Raw genomic sequence first — 21,295 nt, 5'->3', positions numbered from 1 at the left:
CTGTTGTGAATGTTTTTAATGCTGTGCTGGATGCTGAGGTGCCTCTTACAGGACAGCATCAGCATGCCTGTGACAAGCTGTGTGTGTGCAGCAGATACCCTGTGGGGGAGTTTCTGAGCTGTGCTTACACATAGATGAGGTGGGTCAGGCTCAGCCCCACAGTGGGCTCTGCTGAAGTCCCTGAGGATACATCTGGGCTGAATTTGCCCTTTGCATTGAAGTATGTTTGGGTTCTTGTGTGGTCATGGCCAGAACTGGAAGAAATTCATGTGCAAGTGTCCTTATGTTGTCCCTCTGGAGCCTGAGCAGGATGTGATGACATTCTCTTCAAGGCACTGCATCGTGTCTTGTGCCACTCCACACTGCTGCATCCCTGTCCAGACTGGGCTGTGTTTCAGTAGCTGGTAAATGATTCGCCTTTCCTCCAGAGCCAAGTTCAACCTTTAGCTGTCATGAGAGAAAGCAGTGCCCTGATGCTGTCCAGGCAGTGAGAGGAGCTGCAAGGGAGTTTCTCTGCCAGCAGTACCTGCAGTGGTCACCCCAGGAGTGGTTGATGCCCCTTGGAGCCGTGCTGTGCAGGAGCAAATCAGTCTCTGTCTACAGAAGGATGCTTTCCTCCTGTACCCTCGCTTGTGTGGGGTTGGAGGCAGTCCCATGTTCTTGGTTGATAGTGGGTCAGGTGGAGCCTCCTGAAGATGAACCCAAACACACTGTCCTAAGGGATGTTTCTAGGCTGGAGAGTGCAGAAGTGATTTACTCAAGGTACATTCATGCTGAGATTGAGAAGGTAGAGTCTTAAGAGCAAGGAAATGTGATACCTTCGTTTCCACAGTAACTGTGCATGAGCCTTTATGCCCATAAGTAGCTGTTATGTACGTATAGTATACATGGGTACACCTGGGATCCAATTTACAGCTAGAGTGGGATTCATCATGTCTGAAGGGAGGTGGGGGGAGTAGATGTGGGGAATGGCTGCTCTGTGTTTTTTTAATGAAAGAGGGGAGAAAACCCTGCAAGTTGTGATTTATGCCCAGTCTCATAAACACTTCTTCACATTTTCCTGCCTCCTGAGCTCCTGTGAATGCCATCATGCCTGACAGAACCTGTTCCTAATGGAAACTCAAAAAATAGGTGTATGTTATGACCATGACTTTCCAGAAATGCAGCCAGCCAATGCCCAGGCAGCAAAGATTGGGATGACTGCTGTGGTTTGACATGTGAGTTCCACCAGCCACACTAAACCTGTGAAATGAAAATGAGAGCAAGCTGCTTAAACTGGGGCTTCAGTTCTGCTCTCCCTGACCCATGCACAGCAGCAGTGAGAAGCCACAGGGACTTGAGGGGATCTTGCAGAGTTTAAGTATTGAAGTTGAGAAAAAGGCAGCACACAAATCCCTCAAAGGTGATTTAAATATGACATGACACTGGACCCTTCTGAGAGCTCATAGGTCGGTTCAGCCTCTGTGACCAGAGGAGGGAGCATGATGGGGCAGGACTACGTTCTCCCAGAGGTTCTCAGGGCTGAGAGTCAGTTCCAGTATAGCCTGGCCAAGATAAGGATGTCCTGGTTCCTGAAGCAGTGCAAGTACACAGTATTTTACCTTTATTTCAGAGCTAACACTAGAAGACCACAGGCAGGGACTGCTTTCTTGACCATCTAATTCATTTTCCACATGACAACCTCCTGCCTCTACATGAATTTATATGAAGCAGAGAAGTCTCTGTTTCCTAAGTTGTGTTTCACTTTTGACTTGCTGTATTTGGCTCTAGTTTGATTCTTAGAGTGCTTGCCGAGCTGGTAATCAGCAGAGCAGAGGGCTTGGGCCAGCCAAATGTGTTCAATAGAGGAGGCAGTGAGGGGTAACAAGCCCAGAATCGGTTTTTAAAGTGACTTTTTCAGAGCAGAATTGCATAGGATTCACCTTATGTTCGTGGTGATGCCCTGTATGTGTATACTCATGGGAATGGGGGGAAAAGTAAATGGAGGAATATTTGGCTGTTTATGGTTTGGGTTTTTTGGATACCCAACAGCTTTTGTAGAATGGGAGAACATGTCTGTAGTTGATAACAGAGTTAGAAATGGTGAAATGCTGTGGAGTGTAACTGAAAAAAATAGAAAGCAGGCTGTGGTTGGGAGGCTGAGTGGTTCTTTCACTCTTTCATAGCAGGCCAAGACTTTGAGGCTTTTACATTTTGCATACCTAATACAGATGACATTGCCATTCCATTTTATAAGTCACTGTTGCCTATTATACCCTTGCCACTGGCTCGGTTCGTTCTCTGTTTTGCCACCACTGACTTTCTGTACATTTTCTGTTCCTGGTGGAGGGGCTATGTATCATTGCATTGCTTGCTAATAGGTAGAGCACTGCTTATTTTGTGCTTATGTAATCTATAGATGCTCTGCTGCACTGGAAACTTAGCTCCAAATTACAGTGTTTAACCATAGCATATAGCTTATGGCAGAATAATATTTGCAAGTCTGAGCTCTGCACCATTTGCAGTTAAAGAGCCCTGGGCATCTTCCCTTTGCTGCTTACAGAGTTCTTCCTATTCTTTTCACCACTCAGGTTTTAGCAGTGATGCTATTGAATGTTCAGATGTCCTAAATACAGCCTGTGAAGCCTCGCATTGAAGTGACACATTTCCCTCACAGTTTCTCCAACCCATTATCATTCTGGTTGCATTTCACATCTGATGGTTGTGAAAAGTGACCAAGGGGATACAGACAAGTTACTGGGTGGCAGCGTGTGTTGCAACGTGCAGTGACACTGAGAAAATGTGCCAGTGTGTTAGGTAATCAGTAGAAATATTGAGAAAATAATTGCTGTTAACATATTGTGCTGGCAGGCACCAGCACAGCATTAATTTCTGGGGCTGATTTTGAAGGAGATGGAGCAGCCGCTGTGTTCTATATGTGTCTGTGTCTGACACAGAGCAGTGAACAGACGAGCGCTTATTCAAATTTCTGCTGGCTGTTGCCTTTCCTGGAGTCCTCTAAATAGCTCCAGTTCATCAGTAGAATGGGGTTTTCTTTCCATATGCACCATGACTTTGACACCCATTTTCTATTAATTGTAATTTTCAGTTTGTGTGCTTGTTCCTAGTGAAGATGGGGCAAAACTCAAAATGAAACCTGTGAGTTCGTTAACTCGGCGCATCACGTACCTGCCACGAGGGCTCCTTTGACGCAGTGTTACTGCTGCCTCAGGATTTAGTGTGAAAGTGCAGTGCTTGCTTTTGGAAATGCCCATTCATCAGGTCAAAAGATTGCTCAGAATTTTTCAGGTCCTAGAAACAAAGTGTTAAGAAAATCATAGAATTCCAGACTGGTTTGGGTTGGAAGGGACCTTAAAGTTCATCCAGTTCCAACTCCTTCCACTGGAGCAGCTGCTCCAAGCCCCTGTGTCCAACCTGGCCTTGAGCACTGCCAGGGATGGGGCAGCCACAGCTGCTCTGGGCACCCTGTGCCAGCGCCTCAGCACCCTCGTAGGGAAGAGCTTCTTCCTATTGTCTAATCTGAATCTCCCCTCTCTCAGGCTAAAGCCATTCCCCCTTGGCCTGTCCCTACAGGCCCTTGTCCCAAGCCCCTCTCTAGATTTCCCCTTTAGGTGCTGGGAGCTGCTCTAAGGTCTCCCCTTCAGGAGCCTTCTCTTCTCCAGGCTGAACAAACCCAGCTCTTTCAATGGTAACAAACCCCAATAGTGTTTTATTTGGTTAGTGCTAAAATAAAGCCAGTGGCTGCTTTCCCAAGTTCCCAGCTGTACAGACAGGCCCGATGAGGTCAAGATGTGTATAAACTAGTAAGAGAGCAAATTGGGGTTTCTCATTTCTCCCCAGGCTGGAATAGGTTCACTCCTCTGGGTGTTCCAGAAGTGTTGCTTCAGGAGCTGTTTGAGTAAAGGAAGTTGTTCGTGGCTTGGGCTTCAGCAGTCACTCTTTGCATAGAGGGCACTGTGGGCACTGCTCAGGCACACGAGGTGAGGAAATGAAACTGCTGCTTCAACTCCAAGCTGGCAGCAGCTCCTATGGTTTGGAGGTTTGGTTTGCAAAAGGGTCAGGCAGCTGTAGCAGAGCTTCTAATTTTCACTCATTGGGAATTCGGTGTTTTGACTTCAGCACTTTTTAGTGGTGTTGGGATTCGCTGGCTGCTCTGAACCTGTGTGTTTTGTGGAGTATGTATTGATGTGGAGTTGATAACTGTGTACTAAGTGGAATTTATTGCACACCTTTGACCAGCCCACCTGTGTTCTGACCAGTCTCTCTCTGTATATATTGGGCAATGGGTCTGGGAGATCATTAGGGAAAGCAGCTCTGAGGATGGTGAGGAAAGGAGGAAGAGGAGAAGAAGAAATGTCTTACCAGGGTCCAGCCTTGCCTGTGCCTTCAGGGTGGGATGTCCTCAGACTCACCACTGCCAAATTCCGTGTGTCAATGAGTGCAGTGGCACAGAGCCTAAGGAAGAAGAGGGCTGAGAATGTTGCAGGTTGGGTGACATGGAGGAAGGCCTGGGTTTTGCTTTTCCTGGGATTGAAACTGCCCTTTGCTGGTCTGATTGAGGCATCAGTTGTCTGCTGCTTTGGTGGATGGTATGGAGCGAGAGCTTCTTTCTTATATCCATTTTTTACCCCCAGAGAGCTGTGTTTCACAATAAGCAGTATAGTTTTGTGCTAGTGTCCAAGTGGTGTGTCCTCCTCCCACTGTGCGGGATTAACATGTGTTGCACGTGTCAGGGAGACGTTCCCTCTGGAGCCTGGGGAGGGATTGATGAAGTTGGTGGCTTCTTTCCAGGTTTCGCTTCTCCCAAAGGAGCTTGTTATTTCTGGTGCCTTCAGTGGCCCAGGCAAAACAAAACAGATACATTTCAGGTGGAAGCAGGGGCTGGTTTAATGTTGGAGCACAGCTCTGGGAACAGTTGCCCAATCCAGTCCTTGTTGCTAAGGGGTCACCAAATGTGGCATTTTGGTCGGCAGATAATTGAGATACTGGCTTTGAAAAGGATGCAGGTAAATGTGAGCAACTGTTATCACAGTGCTCTGAGCATTTTGGTATTGTCCAGGAAAAGAATTACTTGGAAAATATGAAAATCCTTAGAACTGCATAAAATTATTCAAATGACAGTAAAATATAAAGGGCAATCTACTATTTGAATATGTGCCATGGAGATGTGTGTGAAAGGATGCCTTTTGACAAGGGAATCTCAATGAATTGATTTGCTTGTTAATACAGTGTCAGGTGGGATGTAGCTCCCAAATTACACTAAAAAAGTGTTAGCAGCAGTTACTGAGGTGAATTCCAGGTCAGTGAGAAGCAGGAAGGCAGTGTGGATTTGGTGGGGAAGGCAGCCTGGTCCTAGCAGAGCCCTAGAGGAGGATGGAGACCTCATGCTGGGGTTGCTTTGAAATTCTCTGGAAGCTGGGATCATGAAGGGATCACCAGCTGTGAGACATCAGAAGTAAGCTGTGATCCTTGCTGGGATGGATGCTCAGGCTTCAACTTGAGAAAATCTTGTTGCATGACTTTATCTTGGCTTCTTGCTGGGACACATGGGCTACAAAAGGGCTGTGGCACAAGGTTGCAGAGAGGGGAAGTGCCTTTTGTGCACAGTGCTTGGAGGGGACCCTGATTGTCTTTTTCAGCCCAGCTGTGTATTGCTTTGGGGTTGTGGAAAGGGGGAAACAGACAAGGGAGACATACCTAACTGTGGAGGTGGGTTTGCACTGGTTTTTGGGGTCAGCCACTGTGTGGTGGTTGCACCTTCCCCATGGTCTCTGCCTGCTCTGAAGGGGGGTGTGTGTATCTGCCTTCAGTGTCCAAACTAAAGAAAACCTGAGCTTTGGACAGTACCATGCCTTTGAAACAAATCAGAAGGGCAGCTCCTAGCAGTTCCTGGAGTTCTGAGTTGGGATGCAGATTGTGTGAGGACCAGATGCTGGGGTTGAACAGAGAGAGTTGTAAGAAGGATGGATGTTGGACCCTTGTTATGACTCAGGTTTTGTGGTATTTTTACTGTTTCAGCTGAACTCTGGTATTTAGAGTATTGCTGAGTGTAACTGTTCTAGTGAGGTACAAACATCGTATCCAGTGAGATGTATTCATTGTGGTATATGGACTAAGAAGTACCATGCAGCTCTGGTGCTTCAAAAGGTGCTGAGGCTAAACTGTAAGTAGAAAACTAAGACTTGCAAACCACCAAGCCAGCTGCTCCTGCACAACTACTGAAAACCAAAAGATGTCCATTGCCTTCCAGCTTGTCACCTGCATGTGTGAGCACATAGCCACATTCTGCTGTTCCTGTGCCTTTCTCACAGCTGTTTCACAAAGCTCTTTACACGAGTAACCTGCCTTTTTGTGAGTTCAATGTGTAACTTCAAACTAATGAGCCAATCTGATGGAAAAGCTGCTTTACAAGATTAAAGTATGAGCTGTGTGACTGAGAGTGGTTTAGGTATGTCTGGTCAGGTATGGGCAGTAAGGATGCTGTACTGCTGTGTGCTTCTGCAGGGCTTTGCACTCACCTTGGTCATTTTAGCAAAGCTTTTTAAAGCAAGTGTTAAGTGAGTAAAGTAGGTGTCACTAACATGGGGAGGCCTGAAAGAGTCTGAAAGATGAGGTGGTTTGTGTGGGGAGTAGAATGGAGCACCCAGCACTGGCTGTGGCTGGATGGCTCTGCCCATGTGCAGGCAGCCCTTCCACTTGAGAGTCCATCTGTGGGAGAGCTTGATTATAGCTTTGCTGCAAGAGAGAACAGAGACTTTGGACTAACTCTTGAGTAAGCAGGGAAAAGGCAAGTCTTTACCTTAGTTGTGTGTGGTGCAGGGTTATTTCCTCTAGGTTTCCAAAAGACCTTGAGTAGGAGGCCAGAGCAGTTTGTGCCATGCAAAAATCCCCATCAGCAGCAGGGCTGCTCCCCTGGGGTCCCTTTGATGCTCATGACCAGCAGATTAGGACATGATCTTGTTTCAGTAGTTGCTGGTGAACGTGTCTTCCACAAATACCTAATCCATTTCTAAACCCATCTGCACTTCTGAGTCTTTGCAGTATCCTGTGGCAATGAGGCGCACAGTTGAAGTTTGCTTTAGGTGAGAAGAGTTGCCATGTGTTTGTTTTAAACCTCCTGCTTGCTAATGAGGAGACAGGTGGGAAATCAGCACGATTTACCTCTTGTCTCTGTTCTGAATATTCTATGCTTGCACAAATGGCAGTGGGAGTGCAGCCCAGCTGTGGGTATTTCCACTCTGGTATTTTAGAACAGTTGTGGTTATTTTGCATATCATGGGGATAGTTTAATAGCAGAAGTTTCGTGTCTTAGCTAAAAGGCCATGAGAGATGTCATGTCCTGCACAGAGACTGGTTTTTGTTAAGGGATCAGTCAACAGTTGACGGGCACACGGGTTATGTTTCCGTCACCTGAGAGCAGAGGTATGGGGGAAAAGCTGCCTTTCCCTCACTGTGCAGGTTTTGGAGAGGGTTAACTTGAAGGTATTACTGGCTGGATATTGCTTCAGGCTTTGTCATAGAATGAGGAAGACTTTTAATGTTTTAATGAGTACATTACATACTTCAGCCAATGTGGTTGATTCTCTCCTCTCTGACTGCACTTAGTTAAATCAGAGTACAGCAAGAGAAGGAAAATCTAAGCAGGAAATAAAGCAGTGAAAAATACAAATTGCCTCCAGAGAGATCTGTTAAGAGAAGTGTTACCAAAGGGGAACTGTTTCTTGCTGGCCTCACCCTTACTTTTGAGGAAGAACATCTCTACTGAGCCTCTTTAGTTGCTTGAAGTAGGTTCCTTGGAGTGAAGCGTCTCCTGTGGTCTGGTTGGGTTTTAATGCATCCTTTACTGGGAAGGACTTGTCAGCTCGTGTTGTAATTCTCAGAAAATAAGTGGAGCTTGCTAAGCTCATTAGGGTGCCCATCATCATTTGTGGTCACTGCTGCAAAGGGCTCCTGCTCCAGCCACAGCCAGTTACAGAGCATTTTTTGTCTCATGAGCATCTCATTTCTCAGGGTCATTTTCTGCTGCTGCCTCCCAGCACCTCCCTTGCACCACCTGCAGCAGGGGCTTTATGCAAAGTGGTTCAATGCTTTTTGTCAGGATCAGGTGGACTGACTGAGCAGGCTTCTCTGCAGCAGTTTTGCTGGGAATTCCAGAAACACAGCAGATGTCTGTTGTCCTGTCTTGGGATGATGGCAGTGGCTCTCTCCAGAACAGAAGGCCGTAAGTTCTCTTGATTTGAAACCATACTGTGTTGCCACTGTGACTGCAGGCAAAAGATGATAATGAGATCCTAAAGACTTTATTAACAGCATGTTCCCTTTTATGTGCTTCCTTAGTTCTTAAATAATTGGTACTGGGATAGGAGAGAGCTGCCGGGAGGAGAGTAGTGCTAAGTCTGTGTGACCCCCTAGGCCAGCAGTGGAGGTCTCATGAAGTGTCAGCAAAAGACTTTAGGAAAGGGAAAGGGTCACATGAAAATCAGGACTTCAACCCTTTCCCCTTGCTTGTTCTACACTTTTTGGGGAAGTAAAGCTTGTATTTGTTTGGAAAGGGCTTTTCTGGGCTACCTCCATCAGCTGTGGGTTTTCTTGCAGGTGCCAAAACCAGTTGGGCCTCTTTGCTCCCTGGTTGTGTGAATGGATCAGGACTAGATCCTAAATCTGCATCCTAGAAATTCAGGGCAAGAACAGCTCAAGCTGTTGGAGAGGGAAGGGAGAAGCCAGGTTCATCATTTGCAATGCCTTTTGAGAAGGAAAGCAAGTGTCTGAACTGCTGCCTCAGGATATACTAATGGTACCTGGGTCAGAGCAGACGGCAGCAGGCAGAAGAGCATTAAAAGATGATACTGATGAATCATCTGACAAAAGCTCATTTTTTTCCTTGTGCCCATTGTCCTTCAAGACCTCAGCTCCTTTATTTCCACTCTCCCTTCTAAGGGAGGCTCAATGTTGCCCAGGTTGCACTGTGGCCATCCAGGTCTTGCAAATGAAACTGCTGTTGCTACTAACACTGGAAATGCAGAGAACACTGAACAGAGCACCGAAAATGCTGCCATAACTGTCAGCCATGTGATTTCAGATACCCGAGGGTGTAGTAGTAGTATGTAAAAGGAGAAGAATATTAAACTGGCCTAGTTCTGCTGATTAGAACTTGTTTAAATACAGCATGTGTACAGCCTGTTCTTCAGTAGGCTGATATCAGTTGGGACGCTAGACTATTTTCTAGGTTTATCTGCTTTCTTATCACCCTATTGGTAGCAAGATCTGAATTCATGGCTCCATTTGACCTAAAGTTTAAGGGTAAGCTCAGGGGATGGTATGTGAGCTCCTGCTTGGCACTGAGCTATAGGGTGTCTGAACTCTGCACAGACAGTTATTGTACCTTTATGTTTTACTTATAGGTGGACTCTGATCTAATGTTGCTAATTCCCTTTATCTCTGATTGTAAAATACCTTCTTTCTAGAAATGTGGGTGCACACCAGCGTAAAGAGCAAAACAGAGTCATTGGGAAATGAAATCTCCATATACAGTGTGATTTCTCCTAAATTCCCTGCTTTTCCATCTTTAGGGAGGGAGAAACTGCTTCAAGCTCTGCATTTGTGTGTGGACAGACCTTAGAATAAAGCCTGCTGATAGTAGCTGAGATGGCAGAACATGACAGAAGCCCATTGCATGCTTATTGCTGCCTTTCTCTTTTTTTCAGAGAGACTGTTCAGTTCCTCTGTTGGCTTTGGCTGGTTTGTTCCCAGGACTCTGCATCACTGAACCTGGTGTCTGAAAAGGGCTTTACCTGGGTAAAGCTGGTCTGGTTATATGAAAGTCTTTGGGAGAAGGAGAGAACATTCCCTGACTAATTTATCTGTAGGGGGTATTTTCTTGCCACTCTACCATCCTTTTATGCATGACTTAGCTTCCCAGCCCACTGAAGTCTTTGAAGTTCGATTGCAAATAGCTCTTCAGCTATCCCTTCCCCCCATCTAATATAGGGAAACCAGAACAACCATTCCTGTGGAAAGATCCTGTCTTGTTACATGTCTCTCCACTGTTAAAACCCCTCTCTTTTCCTCCTTCCTTTTCCCTACCTCCTTCTCCCCCCCCCCCCATAAGAAAAACCTTCTTTTCTCCCTTAATAAGATCTACTTAAGACTTGAGGAAAAGGCCATGGTTCCATGAGATGGTAAATCCAATTTTAGGGTGTTTCATATGTAATGAAAACCACTGTGGCCGCATGAGGCAGCCCCTGAATTGGCACACATTCATCCTGCCAGTTCAGATTTGTTCACGTAATGCAGAAGGGGTGACTGTCCAGGCCAGCTTCACATCAGGGCACACACAGGCTGCCCAGGCAACCCTGAACTCGGGATGGGGGCCAGAGTCCCCATCTCTTACTCTCACTGTATGTTATGATCTGCCCAGTTGTATATTCATGTTTATCTCTGCTCAAACCTGTGCAGTTGAGGGGGTCTGGAAGTTTCCAGTCTCAGCAATGATGTGCATGGACCCAAAGGATGTTATGTGAGCCTGCGTTCTTCCTAGAGCTGTTCCTGCTGTCTGTTGTGCACGCAGGTAGCCCAAGGGCCATGTCTGGCTTCTCCAGGTGTCTCTTTTTCAGTGCTCTTGCCAGGAAGCTTGCAGTTCAGAGCCTCTTTTCTCTTTTGGAAAGGAGAAAGATCTGAATGAAACCACCCCTTTTGTGGTAACAAACAGAGCAAACCCCTCAGCATGTTATTGCCCTCTTTGCTACTTCATCTCGTCAGGCTTTGTGCTGAGGCAAGTCTGGCAGTTGTTTTCCCACTGGCTTGATTTAGGGCTCTGAGGCTTGTTGTCCTAGGAAGCTCATGCAGTGGGCTCTTGAAAATCATGTTGAAAACTGAAGTATGGTGAGTTTTTGCCAAGAGAATGGATTTTTGAAAGTGCTAAATACTGGATGAGTCTTTTCCCCCTGTGATCCCATTTCTCAGGTTGTCTTGTGTCTGGATCAGTGAAGATCTGGTTACTTTGGACCACTATTGCACTGCATTTGCTTCCCATCTCTGTCCTGTTTGCTTTACTTAGTTGTTCTTCCCTGAGTTGCTTGCTAAATAAGTTTTTGACTCTATGAGGCCTGCAGGAGCCTGGGATGCTGTCTTTAGTACTTCTGCCCATTGTGAAGGAGTGATTTTAGCTCATTTTGTCATCTTGATTCACTAGATTTTCTAATGATGGCTTGGACCATTGGGCAGCCTTCCAGCTCTCCCGCTGTCCTTAAAACACAGTGTTTCTAGTGCCAGGAAGCACTGCAAGTGAGTGAAGAGACCTTTTCCCTTTGTAAACTTCCCTCTCTCAAGAACCCATCCTGCTGTGCACTGAAAGCCCAGGTGAGCTCCTCCTCACATCCTTCTAGATCCCAACTTGTGGCATCTCCCCATGTGCAGGACCATCTTAATTAGGCAGCACATTGTGAGACACAAGCACAGTGGTGGGATTTCCTCACCCCTGTCCTGAGACTGATGGAGAATTCTTCCTCTCTCCTCCTATGGTTTGAGGTATGGACTTAAAAGTTGGCATTAGAAGAAAAGAAGAAAGTGGCATGAGTTAGGCTGGTGTTTGCAGGGCTGTATGTTTACAGTGAGCACTTGAATATTATTTGCACTTGTTCTACTTGTTGTGCAGCCCTGTAGGTGTGGAGAGAATTGTTTGTGCCAAAGAAGTGCTGCAAATAAGTACCAGACCAAAACACAAGCTGGGCTGACAGTGTATGTGTCAGGTAGGGTACTGTCATCTTACAGAGCTGGAGTTCTCTTTTTCAAGCACTGAGAGATATTTTAACAGTTGATAATAAAGAAATCAAAACACCCAAGTAATGCCTCTCTTGTGAGAAATCCCTGCTCCATTGCAGCCTTTTTGGTGTCCCTTTTTGAGGGACACAGGGGTGAATCTGTTGCCCTGTTATATCTGTGTTCTGCTCTGCTTTGTTTGCAACCTTTGCCTGCAAGTTAGATTTGCAAAGTGCTGTATAAATACAGAGCTATATTAAACAATCTTGCAGTTTTCTGTTCTTGAGATAGAAATACATGTTGCTGAAGATATTTATAATCACTGATCTGTAATATGTTAATCTTTCCATTTGCTTGTTACTGGCAATGAGTTGGGCATTTTATTACAGTGCAGATACACCTGAAAGCTGTCTTTATCCCAGTTAAAAGCTGCTGTGATTGCAGTTGTGTGCTCTGGCAGTGGCAGGATGATGGGATGCTCTCTTGCTGCCCAGAGGATTTGGAAAGGTGTGACTAACCTCAGGGGTGTCCGGGGAGGAGGCAATAAACAAACTTCAGCATAGATCCAGGCAGCAGTGGTGTTCTGGCCACCATGGGCAGTGGTGATGGCACAGTTACCTGAACAGGCTTGAGAGCTCACCTGGGGAGGTGCAGGCAGTGGTTTGTTCTCTGGTTTCTCTGCTGCTGTAGTTAAACTGCTGGCAAACCACCTATGCTCTGCCCTCTCATACTCCACCTCTGCCACACCAGCGAAGTCCCACCCTTGTGTGTGTGTTCTTTCAGAGGGAAAGCTATAATTATAGCAAAATGAAAATATTTGTATGTATTGTAAATACGGTGCTGAGTCTGCTTTGTTCATGCCTGACACCAGGAGGATGTTTAGCACAGGCCCTCTGCCATGTCATCCTGCCTGAGTGCTGCCCTCCCAGCAAACAGAGGCAGTTTGGACACATGGCTCCTCTTTACATGCTTTGCCACGGAACCTGGAAGCTCTTCTCTAGCTAAAAGCAGATTTAAAATGAACAAAACAATACTCTCTGAAGCCCTTGCTGTAGATTTTGGGGATAGCAAGAGGTATTCGCTCTTAGTGAAGTGAATGGTGGGATTTTCTGGCCCTAATTTGAATGGGTTTGTGGTTTTTTAAAGGAGTTTTTAGTTGAAATTGTGTCATTGAGGAAGAATTGCAGGTGGCTGGTTGGCATCCTCAGGAACCCTGTCTGTTCTGCAAGGTGTAAGGAATGTGGCAGGGTTAAAACGTCTCATTCTTTTTAATGTGCTCTGTAGAAGAGGTCTGTGTAGAGAGAGGTGTGTGTTAGAGAGCTTGGGCTCTTTTCACCCTGGGATCACAGCACATCGTTCTGGGGCTGTTTCCCATGTCAAACACAGGGCATGGTGAGGAGAGGCAATCAGAGCCAGGGAAGTTGAAGGGACCTCGAGTCTGTTCTCGACCCTTTGCAACATGGTGTGCAACTGTTGGGTCAGTTGTCCTCTTCTCCTTGCCTGTGAAGGCTTTTCTTCCCCTACCTCATTGTAAGGATAAAAGGTGGAACCTGTACACTTGTGAAATATTTAGACCTGGGTGGACTTAATCCAAAACCAAGGGATGGCTCTTTGACCAGGTTTTGTCTGACAGTCACTTCTGATTTTAGTTCCGGCTTTATGGAAAAGCTGCTTCTTAACATTTTAAATGGCAAAAGCTTTTCCATGTTTAAATATGGAGTTTTTTAAGGTTTAGGGTTTAAAGAGTGAATTCTTTTGTTGTTGCCTTTCTGTGAGTGCAAGTTGCAGCAGGCTGAAAGGTTTGCTACTTCTTGCAAGCATGGGATGCTTCACTTCATTACAGCTAATGACCTTGCATTGTGCTGAATGCCATTGATCCTGCATGTCATTATTTTGATGCACCAGAGTTCAGCCAGGCTATGTCAGAGCAGTTGCTATGTTCAGCGATAGAAGTTCCCAACCTCAAATATAAGTAACGTGGTACCCAGCAGAATATTGAAGTGAAATGAGCTGTAAGCTGATGATATTCAAAATGCATTCTGAAATTCTGAGTAAATTCTTTCTCAGATGGCCTTTTTAAAAGGAAACGAAAGCATGTGAAGTTCCTCTGCACGTAGGAAAGGTACTGAACAGCACCTACGATGAAGCTCCCAACTGCTGCTGCAGTGTCACTGCTCCTCTGGGAACAGCCTCTTCACATCTGGAAACTGCCAGTTCTGCATGCAAATATTAGGATGTAGTTGCTTTTTTCTGCAGGTATGAACATTTGCTTGCTAAATGCTGGGTATTGCTCTGAGATTAGACCGATACCCTGCATTCAGTGGCTCTCTACCCTGTCATTATTCAGGCTGATGCAGGAGTGAGATCTTGGGATGTTCCCTTCACTTAAGAGGATCTGCCTGTGCTAAAATGCACTGTTCCGGTATTGAAGGTGGCATTTAGCATTTTGGGTGAACAATGAATGAGGCCATTTATAACCAGTTACACTGATGTGAATCTCTCCCAACAAATCTGCATCATTAAAACACCTTTGGAAAAATGTGTCATGCATATAATTAAATACCTGTTTTGCTAACTCTTGATTTAATTAATGCAAACTAAAGATGGCAACACAGATTAATTCAGTTGGAAATGGCTTTTCTCTCAGTGGGCTGAAGGGAGGTTTTCTGGAAGCATTGTACCAGCTGCCCTCAGAAGCAGGCGAGTGAACTCCAGGTCTGATTGACAGAGGTTTTTTGATAGTGATGGCAATGACATCCTCATAACAGTGCATATGCCTTACATCAGCTCACTTTTTTCCCCTTGCATGAGCAAAGAGGGAGGCCGGCTAGAAGGCAGTTTCTTTGGTAGGACAGTGTAGCTACTTTTCAGTTTCACCCTGAGAGGTATTTGGTAGCAACCACAGTAAATCCAGGTTCAGAAAGGTGAATGAAAAGAAATCCATATAACAGAAGATCTTTCAATGTCTCCCCATGGTTTTTCCTTCTGTACCTTGATCCCTTTCACTCAGTTGGTGCCCATGTTTCCCCTTGCCTTAGATATGGCTTTCCTGTAACTGCTCATCCTCTTTAAATATTCATTCCTCTTAACTTTGTTTAAAGACTCCCTTTTAGACCATCTTCTTTTAGTTTGACCTCTTTCCTAACCTTGGCTATTCTTTACTCAACCCCCTTGCGTTTTTGATCTGTTTCTCCCTGTCGCTTCATCTTTCCCTTTCCATCTTGCTCGGGATAAAACTGGAGCACAGACTGTTCACTGTAAAAGTACAGGTGAGTTGTCAGCCCGATGTTATAGGAAGCAGAGAATCTGCTGTTGCTTCCTGGAGACACATTTGAGCATCAAAAGAAATGAAAATAATCTTTCCTATGTGAATGATGCTCCTTATTGCTTTAGCAGTTCTTATTTCATCTTAAGTAAAAATAAATCATAAATCACAGGCTGGTTTGGGTTGGAAGGGACCTTAAAGCTCATCCATTTCCAACCCCCTGCCATTGGCAGGGACACCTTCCACTAGAGCAGCTTGCTCCAAGCCCTGTCCAGCCTGGCCTTGAGCACTGTCAGGGATGGGCAGTATATATGCAACTATATGTGCAAATATATGCAGCTATAAATACATGTATGTAGGAAAAAGCATGCTGTACACTACAGCATGGACTCCAGCTTGTCCTGCCACCTCTCTGCAATTCCAGGATTGGCTTTTTCCAGCTGATCTTTCCTTCAGGAGGGAAAACCAACATCATTTGTCAGGCAGGATTCTTTGGTATTGAGACTGAGCAAAGGGCTGATGTGGATGGGAGTGGACTCTGGGTGATAGGGAGGAGCACGCAGGTCTCCTGTGGCAGCCCTGTCTGAGATGGGCTGCTCTGGGCTGGTGGTGCTGCAGGAGGGGAGAATCCTGCAGGGAGAACTGGGGATTGGGAAGGATTCGTGGCTTGGAGCTCCCCATCACGCTGCCTAGTATTGGTGCTCCAATGAGGCTTCATGGGTTGACTTTCCTCTATACCCCATAAGGTGAGGTGAATGTGAGTGTGAAGCTGATTTTGTCTGTCTTTGGTAGCCTAAATAGTTGTGGCTTCCTACCTAATGCTGACCTTTAGTATCATCCAGCTTTTGCAATGGGAACCAGTGCATTTAACAATGCCTTTTGTGTTCACTGACTGAAAACCGGCGTCTGTTCCACAGGAAACTTGTTTACACCTCCACACTCCTCATCTTTGCTCTTCCTTTGCTCCTTTCCCCGGAGCTGCAGCAGTTGAAACTGCAGAATGTCCTTTCATTCCCCAGCATCCTCGGTGTGGGACGTGACTGCAATAGAGCAGCTGGGGAGAGGATGCAGGGGGTGAGATCCGCTTAGAAACCTCAGCCAGATGTGTACAGCTCAAGGGGGAGATGATACAATTGAGCTTTGGGAGGAGTCAAGTGCAGTGGGTTATTATTTTTGCTTCTGTTTTTTTAGCTGTTCATTTGGGGGTTTACAGAACAGCTCTTGGAATACCTCCCTGCACGTACAGATGCAAGTCCTCTCCCCATTACTCTTAGCCCTTGCTGTAGGGTTTGCCAGTCTTGTGCTTTCAGCCCTTCTGCAGATGGTTAAACAGTGGTCTCCTGAGGAGTTGGACGTTTTCAGACCCCTAAAACCATGGGTGGCTTTTTGGAGGTGACCCATGCAGTGCATGAGCCCGTGGGTTCATGCTGCAGCAGAAGAATGCGGGGAAGCCAGGGCGAGGGGAGGTGCTAGGACAGGAGGATTTGCAAAGCTGCTGTTCCAAGTGTTGTGCTCAGCCTGCTCTCTGGTGGTAGCTGCTGTAGCAGAGATGACCTTTGATAAAACGTGAAGCATTTGGTTTGATTTGGATACTCAGCTTTGTACAGCTACAATTTAGAGTTGTCATCTGTTCTTGCTTTTGTTCCCTTATCCCATGCAAGATTCACCGGTTACAAATAATATCACAGCAGCTTCAAAGCCAACAAAGCTTGCTTCTTCCCAACAGCTCTCTCCAGTGCAGGTTCTCCAGTGTGATCTCCAATGATAAAGGCTGAGCTCTATCGCTCTTCTCTTTCAGACTGGGGAGACTAGTAGGAGGGCAGACAGAAGAGGCACCTGCTGGCATGAAACGTGGAAGAAATAAACAGCTTTGGGATCTTGAGTCAAATTTGGCTGAAAACAGCCAGCGGGATCCAGAACTCTTGCTAGGGTTGAGATACAGAGAAGCACTTAAAAGACCATTTGATTGTGATCTCTTCTTACTGCCTCAGCTGGGCTGGAGCCTGCAGCATGCAGGGCAGGCAGAAGAGCTCCGGTGGAGGTAGAGCATCAATGCTGTGCTCTGGTCTGCACTGGTGAACATGGGGATTCTCCTTCTTTAGATCAGCTGATGGCAACATCCAAACTGTTTGTCTGGCTTTGTTGTGCGAAGCTGTTGTGAGGAAGGAGGTGCTTGGTAAATCCTTCAAAGGAGGCAAGCCAGCCATGCTTATAGAGAGCCTGGGAGAGATTGTTGTGATGAATGCTTCTCTTCAGTCCTGAAAACAGGTGAGGGGTGTTTGCTGTCACAAGAGTGATGGGGTTTGAAAGTTCTAGCTGGGAACAAAAGGAAGAATGGGAGAAATAGTTTTGGAGGCAGTTGTTGGGACTCTGTCCTGTGTTTGCTGACATCCCACTAGTAAAGGGTCAGTCCCATTCATGTTTCCTAGATAAACTGTCAGTGTGATGGATGTGTCTTCCAGCAGTGTTTGGTTGCTGTATTTCTTAATCAGGATTTGTTTTCACAATACCTGAGGGATGTGACAGTCATGTGTGGTTTTGTTGTGCTGGAGACACCTTCAGGACTGAAGTGCCTGTAGGACACAGCATGCAGGTGTGACCATTTGCTGTTGAGGATGGGGCTTTTCTGTTGGATGAGACCTAGTCAGGCAGCTTTGAGGCTTCAGAACAAGCAGACACCATCTGATGTAATCCATTTTCCATCCCTTTGATAGTGGAGGTAGGAGTTTGTTCCAGCATTGCATTAACTCTTGTTTCTTGTTGCTAGTAAAGTATTCATTTTGCCCAAAACCCTGGTATGTGCTGTGTCTTTGAATCCAGGTATTTATGGCTGATGCTTAAAGGCAATTTAAGGAGATGTAGGGTTCTTTTTTCCCATGTGAATTGCTGTGGTCTAGTCAAGACAACTTGTAGCAGCAGCCACGTGGAAGTGTTGTTTTCCCACAATTAGAGGTTAAGAGTTGACAGCAAATGAGCCAGGAATTATAACTAAAAAAAACAGGGTAATTTGAGTATGGGGAATAACAACTCCTGGTGGAATTCACCTTGTCAGTATTGGGTGCAAATAAGAGATAATGTATCTTGCAGTGAAAGATGTTTGGATTGTGTGTATTTTGCTGAGCATGGGAGCAATTCCTCCTATACCATTGGAGCTCAGGGTTTTGTTCAGTTGGTATTGATGCTCTTTTGGAAAGCTTTTACCTCTCTGCTTTCTGAGGTCTGACATGGAAGAGAAAGGCTTCAATAGGCACCAGCTGCTCAGTGGGCCCTTTCTTTTCAGAGCATCGCTTGCTTTTCTCCATTCCCAATTAAAGTGTGTGTTAAACTTAGCTTTTGTTTGAAGCAGCCGGCGCTGTGGTATTCCATGTAAAAGGAATGTGCTCCTCACCTTTTCTCTCCCTTTTGCCACAGGGTCAGCATTCTTCAGGGGAGGACATGGAAATCTCTGATGATGAGACCAACCCTGCACCCATCACCAGTGCAGAATGTGCCAAAACCATTGTGGTGAACTCCTCCATCAGCAACACAGCCGTGATGGCCCCATCGATTCCTCCCATGCCACCACCAGGATTCCCTCCTCTTCCTCCTCCTCCTCCACCACCTCCACAGCCAGGCTTCCCTATGCCTCCACCACTGCCTCCGCCACCCCCACCTACTCACCCTGCTGTCACTGTCCCCCCCCCACCGCTCCCTGCCCCTCCTGGGGTCCCTCCACCTCATATCCTGCCTCCGCTTCCTCCGTTCCATCCTGGCATGTTCCCTGTCATGCAAGTGGATATGATAAGTGTCTTGGGTAACCAGTGGGGTGGCATGCCAATGTCCTTCCAGATGCAAACTCAGATGCTGAGCCGCATGATGCAGGCACAGAACACATACCAGTATCCGCCTTTCATGACGGGTCGGATGCAGTTTGTGAACCTCCCACCCTACCGCCCTTTCTCTATGGGAGCAGCTCTTGGTCGTGGTCAGCAGTGGCCACCACTGCCCAAGTTTGACCCTTCAGTTCCACCACCGGGTTATGAGCCGAAGAAGGAAGATCCCCACAAAGCCACTGTGGATGGAGTCCTCTTGGTCATAGTGAAGGAACTAAAGGCTATCATGAAGAGGGACCTGAACCGGAAGATGGTTGAAGTGGTAGCGTTTCGGGCATTTGATGACTGGTGGGACAAGAAAGAACGTCTGGCAAAGGTAGGCTTGCAAATACTCTCTGCTGGATCCCGAGGGGTACTGTTCTTAATGCTTGTGGCATTTGCCTTGGGACAGTGTAACGCTCTGGTATTAAAGATGGCATATTTCCATGGTGTCACTCCATATATGCAGGCATTTCATGCTGTTTTGCCATCAGAATGAATGCAAGTGGGAATTATAGTCCTTTCCAGTCATAGATGGAGTTACACCATTGCAGAGTTATCTCTGAACACATGTGGAGTCACAACTGCTCACCTAGGAGTAAGCTGTTGCTGCTCTGTCTCACACCATCCCGCTGATTGAATGTGGTCCCAAGGAAGAAATGTTTAGTTCTTGTTGTCATCCCTCTGCTTTGGAGAGATCTTCTCATTCCCTCCAGCTCTGGGGCCACTTTAGGGAAGCTCTTTATCTTCAAGGAGCTAAGCACAGGGTCTTGGACACCATGTTCATCTTTGGTGGCATGCTGCCCAAGCCGGCCTGCATGGCTGCTCAGTTCATCTTGTCCAGATACCTCCAGAAAGGGGTTTGCAGGAAGAAATTACCTCCAGATCAGGAGAAAAATGTGCAAGGGCTTCTCACATCTAAGATGAAACTGTACTTAGGCTCCAAAAACCCTAAAGTCAGATGCAACAGGAGTGTTTGAAACCACCAAGGTGCTGTTTTGTGTTCTCTGTGTGTTGAGATCTGTGGGTATTTCCAGTTCTCTGCACTCCTCCCACCTCCCCAGTCCATGTATACAGCAGCAGTTAACTACAAAGCTGAATACTGGCCAAATCCATGAGGAGTTCCAGGGATTAGTTAAGAAAACAGTTCTGTGTGAGTTGCCTCATCCTTTCTCAGCCAATTTAAAGTGTACCTCAGCCAGGAAACAGCTCTGTGACCTAATATGTGATGAATTTGTCACTATCAAGAAACTAACGCTATAGAAAGGTTCATGCAAACCTGTGAATAACTATTGGAATGAATTATTGTAAATAAAACCCCAACAAACCAAACCTGCAGATGCATTTTCTGTTTCAGATGCCAGTTTTCAGAGCAGTGTCTCCATCACCTGCCAGTAGCATGTTAACTGCACCTCCTGGGAGAGCTCCTTAGCTTTCCATTACCATTCCATGGGTAATGCTGCTGCTTAACAGCTGGTTTATGGCAGTGTAATTTGTTCTGGCTTGGAGCTGGCTGGGGTGACATGTGACAGGAAACCAGGTCTCTCTCCTCCTGACTCATGTTTGGAGCTTCTGTCTCCCACCAGCAAGTGTTTGCTGACCATTTTGCAGGAGGCCCCTCAATTTCCAGAGCAGTGAGGGAAACAGATCCAGCAAACAGTTGCAAAAGCAGTAACTGAAGTACCCCAGGTATCTGCAGTGGAGAAGCAGAAGCAAGCCTAGGCAAATCTGCAGCAGCTGCTCGGGCTCTTTATGGCTGGATTTAGCATGTTCCTCCCTTCACCTGGAATCTGTAATCCACTTTGGGACAGGAAATTGACTGTACCACAGCAGCTTGCCACAGTCCTTGCCACCGGTTATGTCGGACATGAGTAGTCTAATTGAACATACAAAATTGCTGCATGGAAAAACCACTTGTGCTTTCTGTCCAGGAACAGAAATGCCAGAGCCATTGCTGCTTTAGAGCACTGCCTGGAGAGCCTCTGCCAGGCCATGTGCTGCTGGTACATGCAGAAAAATGTCACATATTTCAGAGCCTGCTTTCTGCTAGGGCTGGGTATCCCCTGACACTGGTGTGGGACAGGATTCATCTCAGTGACAAGCCTGACCCCTTGAACTTATCTTCCTATTGTTGGTGTCTTTATGCACGTGTGAGGATGAGCCAGCTGGGCTCCGTGATGGCAGCTGTGGGTCAGTTCCCCATGTATTTTGCCACCAAATTATTTTGCTGGAATAGACCAATACCTCCAGGTACTGTTTGAGCTGAAATGACCTCTAAAACAGGCCCTGCATCCCCATTTCTTCCTTCCTGATAGTTTTAATTGGAGCTCCTCATGCTTTTCCTTACGGATTGATGGTAGTGAAAGAAATTATGTTACTTTCAGAGGTTTGCAGTGTAAGTAAGACAACATATCTGTTTGTT

General features: G+C 46.3%; 1 protein-coding gene across 1 annotated transcript in view; it reads left to right on the top strand.

The window, feature by feature from the left end:
* Nucleotides 1-21,295, top strand: part of SETD1B (SET domain containing 1B, histone lysine methyltransferase) — a 47,134-nt gene that overhangs the window by 12,416 nt on the left and 13,423 nt on the right. Inside the window, exon 7 of the mRNA XM_034068319.1 lies at nucleotides 18,434-19,210. Within this exon, the coding sequence (XP_033924210.1) occupies nucleotides 18,434-19,210 (777 nt within the window). The remainder of the gene's footprint in view (nucleotides 1-18,433; nucleotides 19,211-21,295) is intronic.

This window comes from Melopsittacus undulatus, chromosome 12, assembly GCF_012275295.1.
Source record: "Melopsittacus undulatus isolate bMelUnd1 chromosome 12, bMelUnd1.mat.Z, whole genome shotgun sequence".
Classification (NCBI taxonomy): Eukaryota; Metazoa; Chordata; class Aves; order Psittaciformes; family Psittaculidae; genus Melopsittacus; species Melopsittacus undulatus.
The sequence above is the reverse complement of the archived record's forward strand: the minus strand, read 5'-3'. Positions and strand labels throughout refer to the sequence as shown.